The following is an 11,659-nucleotide window of genomic DNA, read 5'->3' as shown; positions in this document are numbered from 1 at the left end:
TGTTAATTTCTTCAATGTCCCTTGTTACAGATTTTGATTTTGATTTTGATTATCACGTCTGTTAAAGACACACAGAATTTGAACTCCTCTTAGAGGTTTTATGTGGTTGTTTTATGATTTTCTTTTTTTGGAACTGTAAATATTATTTGGATTAGTTTTAAGATGTTAAAAATTAGACCAGATATTAAATTGTTGGAACAGTAATTTCAGGGTGAGTGGCTACACCGTAGTTAAATCAGGATTAGCTCAAACAAGATTGAAGTAAAATATTTAAAAATATTTATATACAACTTGAAAAAATTAATATCTAAATAAAAAAAAGGTATCAATCCATAATTAAATGAAAGATTCATGTATAAGTCACTTATAATCTTATAAAATAGAATTATCAAGGTGCAAATTTTTTTTAACTCAAAATGACGTCATTTCCACCTCGGTTAAATAAAATAAAATTCAACCCAAATAACTCCATCTAAAATTTCTAATTGAAATTGGTCAGGACTAGCTTATCAATTTGTTGGTCTAACTAGAGGATTCAAATTGAATTTTAATACTATAATTATTTTAACACTTTATTATTATTAACTTTGCGAGAGGTATGAAAATTCCTATTTGCAGCTGCAATGAATGATTTGAGTTTAGTAACATGCCAAATTTGTAAAAGGTGGGTTAGAATTCATCTTCATCCTTAATTTACAAGTTACAACTCAAAAAAAATGAGACGCTATCTTTTGGTTCATATAATCTAATGTCTTTTTCTTTAAATGTTCAGCCCAAAAAAAAAGTCATTTTCTTTAAATGAAAAAGTTGATATAAACTCCCAGGATTCAAATCATCTAAGGGTGTGTTTGGATAGAAACCAAACCATGGTTTCAGAAGTGCTTTTACGGATTACGAAGTAAATATGTGGAGGAGATTATCTCGTTTTACGGAAAAGTGCTTCTGAAACCACGGTTTTGGGATACCCAAACAGGCCCTAAAGCTATTACTCACCCAAAATTGGAAAATAATTATAAAAGTAATTTTGCAATACAAAAAATAATAATAATCCATCTTTTATTAGAAAATCTAGTTGACTAATTTTAAGAGATTAATAAAGTTAAATAACTTAGTTTAAAATAATACACTTATTATTTTTCTCCAAATTAATTTGCTCAGCTTATAAGCTAATATATAATATAATGATATATGTAAATATTTTAGAAAGACCATGTAACATATGATCATATGTTATAATTAAGTAATTTTTTTAAATTTTTAAATTTTTTTAAAATTAGTCAACTAAATCTTATAGTAATGACATAAAATAATATTTTGATAGGAAATGTCAAAAAAAGAAGATAAAAATTATTAAATTTCAAATCAGGTTCGGTAACAGCACTTTATTTGGTATTGATGGTACTGAATTTTCAAATGACAACAAATTTTTGTTAACTTCCTTATTTAGCATTTAATAATTTCTAACTGTTTTTTTGTTATTTTTCCTATTTTGATTATGCTATTACATGCGATGAATTATATAAACTCTATGCAATATATGAAAATATGTTTAGATTTGTTTTTTTTCTTTTTTCGGAAAAAGATGTTTAACCACTATCTCTGATTTTTAATATAAGATGTAATTAAAAATTTAATTTAATTCTAAATATAAGATCTTATTTTACTTTGTTTTCAACATTTGTCTATTTTGCCTCATAATAATTTTTATGGTGATTACACATGCTAAGAAATTTTCATAAATACATAATTTCAATGCACATAATTAAAAAAGATACTCGTATTTTACAAGAAGATACTATTTATTTATTTTAAATAATTAACTTAATTTTCACCAAAAAAATAAATAAATAACTTAACTAATTTTCTTAATATTTATAAATAAATTACTCCTCCGATCCTTAATATAAGACTCATTTAAATAATTTGATTAGATTAAAAAAGTTAAGTAAGTTAGTTAATTATAAAAAATATGACACGCTTTTCCCAAAATATTATAATCATCTTTCTTGATACCCCATCTTCCTCTGCTACTTAATTATGGTTGACGGAATATCAATAGGGGTAATTTAAAGAAAATTGATAAATATGAGAAATAGATCTTATACTTAGAATCAAAACTAACTCAATAATTAGATCTTATATTAAAAATCGGAGGATTATTTAAGGGGAAATTTCACTGTAGGACCGCAGAAGGCAAATAATTTCAAAGAGCCCCCAAAACTTTCTGAAACCTCACTGCAGGACCAAGGGACCAATCTGATATTAATTTTTAGAGTGAGATTACAATAATACCCCTCCCTTTTTATTTTATTAAAAAATAAATATTTACCGGAGTTACTGTTCCGGCCACCGGCGCTCAGGTGGCCGCCGTTGGGGTCTGGTCACCGGTGGCCGGAACAGTAACTCCGGCGGGACCTCCGGTGGCCGGAGTTTTTTTGTTTAAAACAAAGTGGCCAAGGGAGGGTTTGAACCCAGGACCCCTTGGCACACCAAAAGACTTGTAACCACCAAGCCAAGCAACCCATTCAATTATAAAATGCAAATAAAACTACATATAACAAAATAAACGCAACAGTCCAAATGTAAGTGAACAAGTGAAATTAGATGATTTACAAGTGGAATTCAGAAATTTGCAACAAAAGTTAGGCAATTTACAAATAACATAATAGAAGTCATAACCCAAATGCAAGTGTTTAGGTGCAAATGAGCAAGTAAAATTTGAAGATTTACAATAAAAGTTTATGGATTTACAACCCAAATTTGGCAAACACAAGAGAATTCACAACCTAAAATGTAAGTGTTTGAATGTAAGTGAACAAGTGAAATTAGACGATTTACAAGTGTAATTCAGAAATTTACAATAAAAATTAGACAATTTACAAATAACATAATAGAAGTCATAACCCCAAATGCAAGTGTTTAAGTGCAAATGAGCAAGTGAAATTTGAAGATTTACAATAAAAGTTTATGGATTTACAACCCAAATTTGACAAACACAAAAGAATTCACAATCCAAAATGTAAGTGTTTAAGTGTAAGCGAACAAGTGAAATTAGACGATTTACAAGTGTAATTCAGAAATTTACAACAAAAATTAGACAATTTACAAATAACATAATAGAAGTCATAACCCCAAATGCAAGTGTTTAAGTGCAAATGAGCAAGTGAAATTTGAAGATTTACAATAAAATTTTATGAATTTACAACCCAAATTTGGTAAACACAAGAGAATTCACAACCCAAAATGTAAGTATTTGAGTGTAAGTGAACAAGTGAAATTAGACGATTTACAAGTGGAATTTAGAAATTTACAACAAAAATTAGGCAATTTACAAATAACATAATAGAAGTCATAACCCCAAATGCAAGTGTTTAAGTGCAAATGAGTAAGTGAAATTGTCGAATTTCACTTGCAAATCTATAAACTTTTGTTGTAAATCTTCAAATTTTATTTGCTCATTTACACTTAAACACTTGTATTTGGGATTATGAGTTCCATTATGTTATTTGTAAATTGCCTAATTTTTGTTGTAAATTGCTGAATTCCACTTGTAAATCATCTAATTTCACTTGTTCACTTACACTCAAACATTTACATTTTGGGTTGTAAATTCTCTTGTGTTTACCAAATTTGAGTTGTAAATCCATAAACTTTTATTGTAAATCTTCAAATTTTACTTGCTCATTTGCACCTAAACACTTGCATTTTGGGTTATGACTTCTATTATGTTATTTGTAAATTGCCTAACTTTTGTTGCAAATTTCTGAATTCCACTTGTAAATCGTCTAATTTCACTTGTTCACTTACATTTGGACTGTTGCGTTTATTGTTATATGTAGTTTTATTTGCATTTTATGATTGAATGGGTTGCTTGGCTTGGTGGTTACAAGTCTTTTGGTGTGCCAAGGGGTCCTGGGTTCAAACCCTCCCTTGGCCACTTTGTTTTAAACAAAAAAACTCCGGCCACCGGAGGTCCCGCCGGAGTTACTGTTCCGGCCACCGGTAACCGGACCCCAACGGCGGCCACCTGAGCGCCGGTGGCCGGAACAGTAACTCCGGTAAATATTTATTTTTTAATAAAATAAAAAGGGAGGGGTATTATTGTAATCTCACTCTAAAAATTAATATCAAATTGGTCCTTTGGTCCTGCAGTGAGGTTTCAGAAAGTTTTGGGGGCTCTTTGATATTAATTGTCTTCTGCGGTCCTACAGTGAAATTTTCTCATTATTTAATTAGAGCCATAAATTATAAAATAAATTTATATGATGAAACTATTTTATTTTTTTATGATGTTTGTTCACTGTCTCGTGGGGCCTTTTATATCTTTTCTCGAATTCTTTGCTTCTGTGAATCAACTGGACAGACTCTTCTTCCTTGTGCATATAGGTAACAACACTTCCTCTTCTCCATCTTCTTTTCTCCTCTCTCTACGCCAATCATACCAGGTTTGTAATCTCTGCCTCCTTCTATCACAATATTTTCTCTTTAATTTTGTAACGTGAATGTGTTTGTGTGTGGAACTATGAAATTCATTTTCGACTGTGTTTGGTTTTCTTTGCAGGTGGGAATTTCATAGGAGGATCTGATGTACCCGCTGGTGGATCTCAACTATATTGAAGATCATGATGGCTCTTGAAAATAGAGGTGGGCTTCTGTTTTTGGTTCCTCCAATTTAATTTCAGTGTGACCATTGATTTAATTCGGTTCTGATTGCTCTTGTGTTCTTATTAACGCAGATTGTTTGGTGGGGTTCTTAATCACGTACGAATTTTGTTTTATTGAGGACTCTCTTCTTTCCTTTTTGTTTTTTATGAGAAATTTCGTTTTTTTAGCTTCTGAACCAGTGACGGTTTGCTTCGCGGTGGTTCAATTTGATTTGATCATAGGTTGATGTGGTTGGGAACAATGTGGGAGAGGATTATATGGGTATTGGGTTCGAGTGAACAAGTTTTATCTCGAACGGTTCCAAATGTACTAGTTGGTTCCGTTAGAGCCGTGGAATTATGAAGTAAGAAGGATCCTTTTTTTTTGGTTTTCCCTTTGTGTAACTGAGATACTAGGACATGGTATCAGAAAGATAAAAACTTGGAACTGGTAACATGTTTAAAGGGAAGTGGGATTTTGAGGTGGATGATATCGTGGAGCTGGGATGTCAAGAATCAATAGTTAAAGGCTGGGATTATGAACATGCTACAGAGACGTGGTTCATAGATTCATGCTCGGTCTTAGCGAAACTTGGAACCTATTCGTCTCTAACAATGTCAATTGCAAAGTTAAATTAGTGCCAATTTGCTGATAGCGACCTGTATATGAATTTTCAATCTATCAATTGGTTGATAATTGGAGTTTTATTATTAAAAGTGGACACATTGGTATAGTATTTTTGGCAGTGATGGCTTAAAACTAATACGAGTAACCAGATTGAATAGCTCAACCTTTGTTGAGCTAAGGGATTCTTCAAAGAATTTTCTGACTGACATTTCCATCTTGAGCTATGTCTGCCTATTTCTCTAACTTTTCTCTTCCGCTGATATCATATCACTTCAAGTTGTTCTGATCAATTTCTGAACTCAAGTCCAGTACCTTTTTCTTTAGCATCTCTAGGCATCTATCGACCAAATATGATTGGATTTTTGGATGCCTCAATTTTGTGTTATAATTACTGTTTTCTTTTCTTGGCTTTCATAAGGAAAACAGACGCCTTATCAATTAGGTGAAATCAGGTTATTTTACATGATTTGTCAGCCTTAAGCGCAATGAAAGAGGGAAGGAAAAGGATGCACCAAATAAGACTCTTGAATTGATTGGTTTGTCTGCTGTTTTTTATTTATTTTTGCTGATTATTGACTTCTGTTGTCATATTGACCTTTATTAGTTTGCTCAATCAATGAAATATCTGAGTGTTTCAATTAACATTGTATGGTTAGAAAGCCTGGCCTCTCTCATTTCAAAGTGCAGCATTTGCAGATTTTGTTTGCCCGATACCCTTTGGAAGTTTGAATATGTTACTGACTTTAGTGTTGAAAGGCTAGTCTCTAGCGTCTTTCACAGGAACACATTCTAATGAAAATATGAAAAGCATGACGATTTGAGCTAGTTAATTTTAATTACTAATTAATTTTTTTTTGGACAGGCCTTGCATAATGATACTATTATGTTATTGGTAGATTAATTAGTTTCTTTTTAATACGTTGAATACTGTAACCTGTTATTTTTTAATTGATGTTATGATAAAAGATTTTATCTAACTTGCACACCAATTGATTTGTTGGACCGTTTTCCATGTTGGAAGATGTCTTTTGATGCCTAAAACATGGCAGGTTTATTTCTATTATTTGAAATTTACATTTTTCTGGGGTTCTATTTATCTTTCCTTTGGGAAAACATAGGTTTCTTATTGTACGATTAATTCTTCTTACGAACAAATTTCTCGTGTCTCATTTTTATGTCTATCTTTTTATGCAGAAACTATGCAAAAAAACTGTGAGGCATCTCTGAAATGCCTCCAGGGCAAGGGATTCCCTTGCAATTTGCAGTATAATGGGAGTTCTATAGAAGGCTTTACAGAGCTTAAGAACATCCCAAGTTTTCACCCAGTTGGGGATGTTGCTGAAGCTGACCACCCAATAGGCAATGAATTTCTCGAGCCATCCAAAGGATTTCACCCTAAACCTTCTTATAACCATAATTACAGTAACTGGTCAGCCTGTCATTTTAATCCTCACAAGGTGCCCCAGTCCCAATGGAATGCTCATGGTAGCCATTTGCACCCTTATCCTGTTGTGAACCAGTTTCAGTATGTCCCAATCAATATGTTTGCTCAAGGTCACCCTCATGACTTCCAACATCAAGAATTTCAGTATTTTGTGGTCATAGACTTTGAGGCTACTTGTGACAAGGATAAAAATCCCCACCCTCAAGAAATCATTGAGTTTCCATCTGTTATTGTGAGTAGTGTGACTGGCCAGCTGGAAGCATGTTTCCAGACATATGTAAGGCCTACCTGCAATCAGCTTTTGAGTGATTTCTGCAAGGACCTGACTGGTATCCAGCAAATTCAGGTGTGTTAGGGAAAAACTTGCCTTTACTTCCGAGGGAGAAATATAAATAAGAGCAGGACAAACCATCATTTGAATTTCATCAGTGATTTGTTGGACTCTTCATTTTGTCCCTTCTCAATGTACTAGCATCTAGTTATAACATTTTATGCATCAGATATCTTGCTTTCTTTAATATTTGTAAATTGTTCCGCTCTTAGTGCCAGTGAAGGGAAATTGTATTGTGGTTTAAACTGTTAGGATATGCTCGAGTGTAAAGACATTGGATCAATACTTGCATAGGAGAACATTTTCATGACTTCTTCTGGGTTTCAATGAATAGTTATTTTTTGGGGTTGTTCTTTATGGATTTATATAGGCATTGGAAAGCTCTTTTGAGTGCATGTGTTATGGTTTTTTTTTCCTTTTGTCTCTTTTCTTTTGATTGATGAGGATCTCCTGTCCTCTGTTCTTTTTCTTTTTCTTTTTTTTTTGGTATTATCTTCCTTTCAAACATTCTCATTCTATTCCAAAATAATCGTGCAGGAGAACTTAAGTTGTGATTTAGATTCCAGATCTCCTGACAAAATAATTGCTTGGACAACTATTTTGTTGTGAGTTATACTGAAACTGAACTATGATTTTCTTTCAATTATGATTTAAAGATTTAGCCAGAGTGATGATGCCTTGGAGATTTCTCTAGTTATTTATATGTAATGTGGCAACCGAATTCAACTATAACAAGCTACTTTTTTTTTTTTTCCCCTTGGAACTATTTGAATGGCAATAAAATTGAAGTGTTCTATTGAAATTGTGAACTGCCTTCAGGATAAGGACATTGTGCAGGAATTCATTTTTGGGAAATCAGTTTTAATTCATGTTGGTGGATAATTCAGAAGAGAAATGGAAGGAAAATGAAAATTATGACTAATGCCTCTCATTTGAGTCCTTAAAAGTTTATTTTTTAGGAGTATGCTAATTTTCAAGTTTCAAATACTACTTAGAAGTACTAAACAAAGGCTTACAAATAATTTAGTTTTAATCTTTAGCCCTCCTTCTCATGTGAAAGCATTTTGGCTTGAGGCTTCAACATAACACAGGCTTTCCTATACGTTAGGTTCTGATACCATTTGAATTCAATTTAAAACTTTAAGCTGTTAACTGAAGGCATGTGAATTGTTTTCTAATAACACTTTACACACCCCCATGCATGAAAGTCCTTTGGTTATAAAGCTCCGATATGGCAACTTCATCTCATAAACCGAAGTTTTAATTTGAAAGGCCAATGGATAGTTTATTATCTGTCAAACATATTTATTTTTCATAGGAGTTTCCTTGACTTTATGTCCCTTTGTCATCGGCTTATGCTGAATCTAGCATTCTAATATTGTTTGGATTTCCCATTACTCTGGGAACTTGCATGATAAAAAACCATCTGAATGGGCGCCCCTACTGGATTTCTTGATTCTTCTATTCGGTCTTCTAATCTGGGATAAGAGAATATGGACACTCAATTCTCCTCGCTTAGTAAACAAAAACCCTTAGCATAATAATCTCTGGAGAATCCAAGCTCCTTTACTATCAAGTCATTATTTGGACTGTGCTACTCAATTAGATTAATAATTGTGATATGCTGTAGTTTTTGTAGACCTACAAGGCTTGAATGCTTGGGCATTGTGTTGCTTCAATTTGGAGTGGAAGTAGTCTGTACAGTTGTTTTTACATTATGAAGCAGCGAGCCAGATGTGGTTTATACTTTTTCGAGTGTTCGATGAACATTGGCTGTGTCCTCACAAATTGGATCTTTGTCCTCTTCATTAGGTCTTTTTTGATATGATAATTTTGTTGATGGTTTTTACTGTGTCTATTGGTTTATAACTTCCTTTCCATTTTCGTAGAAGGAGCATTTCTTATCCTACTTCCTATCCGTATCCCTCTGTTTATTTTAGTAATTTATTATCCAAAATAATCCAGATAACATATGGGAAGATTCTTTATGAGCTGATATGCCTCATCGGTTGAGTGCTTTGATCTGTAGGGAAAAGAGTTTTTGTTTGGTGTTCCTCTGACCGATGGGTTCCAGTCAGTATGATATAAATTCTTCTTTATAAAAACTCAATAAATCAGTTTGTTCCGTGTAGTCTATGCTAAGTGTTCCATAATGCAATAGCTCAGATGACCAGATCTTCTAAGTAAGGATAGATTGTGTCTCACAACTGGGCTGAATGCTGTAGTGGAACTAGAAAGATCCTGGTTTTGGAAGCTTGTTTGATGATTAATTGTATGTGGGTGAAGTTAATGTAATCGCAGCTGCATCATATGACCAAAAGTTGTCCTTGAACCACGAGTCCATGGAAACACCACAATGCTTTCTCTACCTTTATGTCTTCCATTTGTAGCTCCTCAACTATTACATCAAGCTGTCTATTCCCGTCCATACAGTGTAGATTGTTAATTACGTTCTGACTGTGTGGTTCAGGTGGACAGAGGAGTTACACTGGGTGAAGCTCTCCTTAGGCATGATAAATGGCTTGAGAAAAAGGGAATAAAAAACGCCAACTTTGCTGTTGTTACATGGTCTAACTGGGACTGTCGGGTGATGCTGGAATCTGAGTGCCGTTTTAAGAAAATACGGAAGCCTCCTTATTTCAACCGGTAAATGCTGCACCATTGGGGTTTTTGATGCTTTAAATGTTTACCTGGATTTCATTTGTGGCTGACTTGAGCTTTTTCTGTTTCTTATCTTTCATTAGCTGGATCAACTTAAAGATTCCTTTCCGCGAAGTATTTGGTGCTGCAAGGTGCAATTTAAAGGAGGCTGTTGAGATGGCAGGCTTGGCTTGGCAGGGCCGTGCTCACTGTGGCTTGGATGATGCCAAAAACACTGCACGCCTGCTGGCACTCCTTATGCGTAGGGGTTTTAGATTTTCAATCACAAATTCCATTATGTGGCAGACTGCTGATCGATCACTAACGTGGGGGAATTCACCAGAGCACATGAGTGTTTTCCCTCATCATCCCTACAAAGTAAAGGATATAAATACCCCTATGTTTCAGTATTACCCTTCCTGTTTCTGTGGGGTGAAAAGCGGTAGGGGAATGGTGCGGAAGCCAGGTCCCAAGCAAGGAAGCCTTTTCTTTGGCTGTGGAAATTGGACTGCAGCTAGAGGCCCCCGCTGCCATTACTTTGAATGGGCTTCTCCTTAACCAAAGGCACCGATCATGATCGATTCTGAGGTGTTTTTATATATTTCATGTAAAAAAGAAAAAAGACAAAAATGAAAGCGGATGGTGAAAAGTAGCGAGTGGGTTGGATTGTCTCCTAGTGGAAGTCTGTTTGCCTGGGTGTGTGTTGTGAGCCTTCTGCATCATGAAGAACAGACAACAATCTTTACCTCAATTGTTCCGTGTTGTGTCTGGCAAGCATCCAAGTACTCTTCCTTAAAACAAAGAGGGAGCTTCGACCTGTAAAGCTGACTTGTTGACTGGAGAAAAAATTGGGAATATAAGGAATGGGTAGTTTAGGGTGATGATGCTTTTACATGCTCACACTGAGGCATGTTAAATTATCTTCTTTAATAATCCATGGGATATGACAGTTTCCTTGCTTAATTGGGATTTGGGAATTACTGTATCCGCTTGTGGCTGGTTTGCTGCATTTCTTTGTTGATAACAATTTAACGTGGAGCTTGACTGCTCAACAGTCATAAGGGTTGAGGTCACCTAATTTTACTTTGCATTAAGTTCTACTCATGATTGCTTATCTGGAAATTAGGGGAAATGGGGTAGTTTGTTTTGAAGTCCTTTTGTTTTGTACTCCTGGTTAGAATCAATGGTTTGGATTAGGAATCCTGCAATGGGAGTTTTTTGACGGAGTAACTTCCAATCCGGGGGTGGTTGATGACTCCTAAGAAAAAGAGGGAGAACGAGAATGGGGCAAGTTTAACTCATGCTTTTATAATCCTATGAAACCGTCAAGATTGATTCTTTTTAATTGTTCATTTAGGCTTTATTACAGGAGTAGTAAAACCTAATAAATATAGATGATGTATTTTTATAGTATTATGAAAACAATGCTATAAAATAATAAAATTGGTGTAGTGGGCTAAAAGCTGACTTAAGGTTGTGACTATAAGCTCAACATATTATTAAAATACTTTCAAGCCTTAGAAACTACGCCTTTTAGATGCACGTATACATAATTAATAATACACACGAATCAATAACAATTAATTCATTCATTAAATCTTTCTTAAATTGAATTTTTTTTATCAAATTTTATCCTTATTACTGAGGTTTTGATTGAAGGAGAGGAAAATCCGAAAATATGAAGAGCAAGTCTATGGGGGCAAAATTAATAAATACTCTTCCGGTTCTTAATATAAGATCTAATTGTTGAGTTGATTTGGGTTCTAAATATAAAACCTATTTTTTATATTTATTAATTTTTCCTAAATTATCCCTATTAATACTTTCCCAAGCATAATCAAGTAAAAAAAAAAAGAAAAAGAAAAGAAAGGATATTAAGGAAGGTGATTATGGTGTTTTAAGAAAAACAAGTTATATTTTTTTATAATTAACTAACTTACCTAACATCCTTAATCTAATCAAATTAGTTAAAT

At 33.7% G+C, this 11,659-nt stretch overlaps 1 protein-coding gene across 3 annotated transcripts; it reads left to right on the top strand.

Moving 5' to 3' along the window:
• Positions 1-4,367: 4,367 nt before the first annotated feature.
• LOC114739967 (ERI1 exoribonuclease 2) lies at positions 4,368-10,780 on the top strand. Of its 3 annotated transcripts, none has more exons than XM_028928070.1 (5): positions 4,368-4,386; positions 4,562-4,644; positions 6,466-7,061; positions 9,517-9,692; positions 9,791-10,780. In XM_028928070.1, the coding sequence occupies exons 2-5, from the start codon at positions 4,623-4,625 to the stop codon at positions 10,242-10,244; spliced, it is 1,248 nt and encodes a 415-aa protein (XP_028783903.1). In that variant the 5' UTR covers positions 4,368-4,386; positions 4,562-4,622; the 3' UTR covers positions 10,245-10,780. The 3 variants fall into 3 exon arrangements, with proteins under 3 accessions (XP_028783903.1, XP_028783902.1, XP_028783904.1); XM_028928069.1 differs by having other exon boundaries at positions 4,379-4,445; XM_028928071.1 differs by lacking the exon at positions 4,368-4,386 and adding an exon at positions 4,737-4,761.
• Positions 10,781-11,659: the final 879 nt, after the last annotated feature.

This window comes from Neltuma alba, unplaced genomic scaffold, assembly GCF_004799145.2.
Source record: "Neltuma alba isolate B1F8T4 unplaced genomic scaffold, ASM479914v2 tig00002997_pilon, whole genome shotgun sequence".
In the NCBI taxonomy this organism is placed as follows: domain Eukaryota; kingdom Viridiplantae; phylum Streptophyta; class Magnoliopsida; order Fabales; family Fabaceae; genus Neltuma; species Neltuma alba.
Note: the sequence above shows the minus strand (reverse complement) of the source record. Positions and strands in the feature narration are given on the sequence as shown.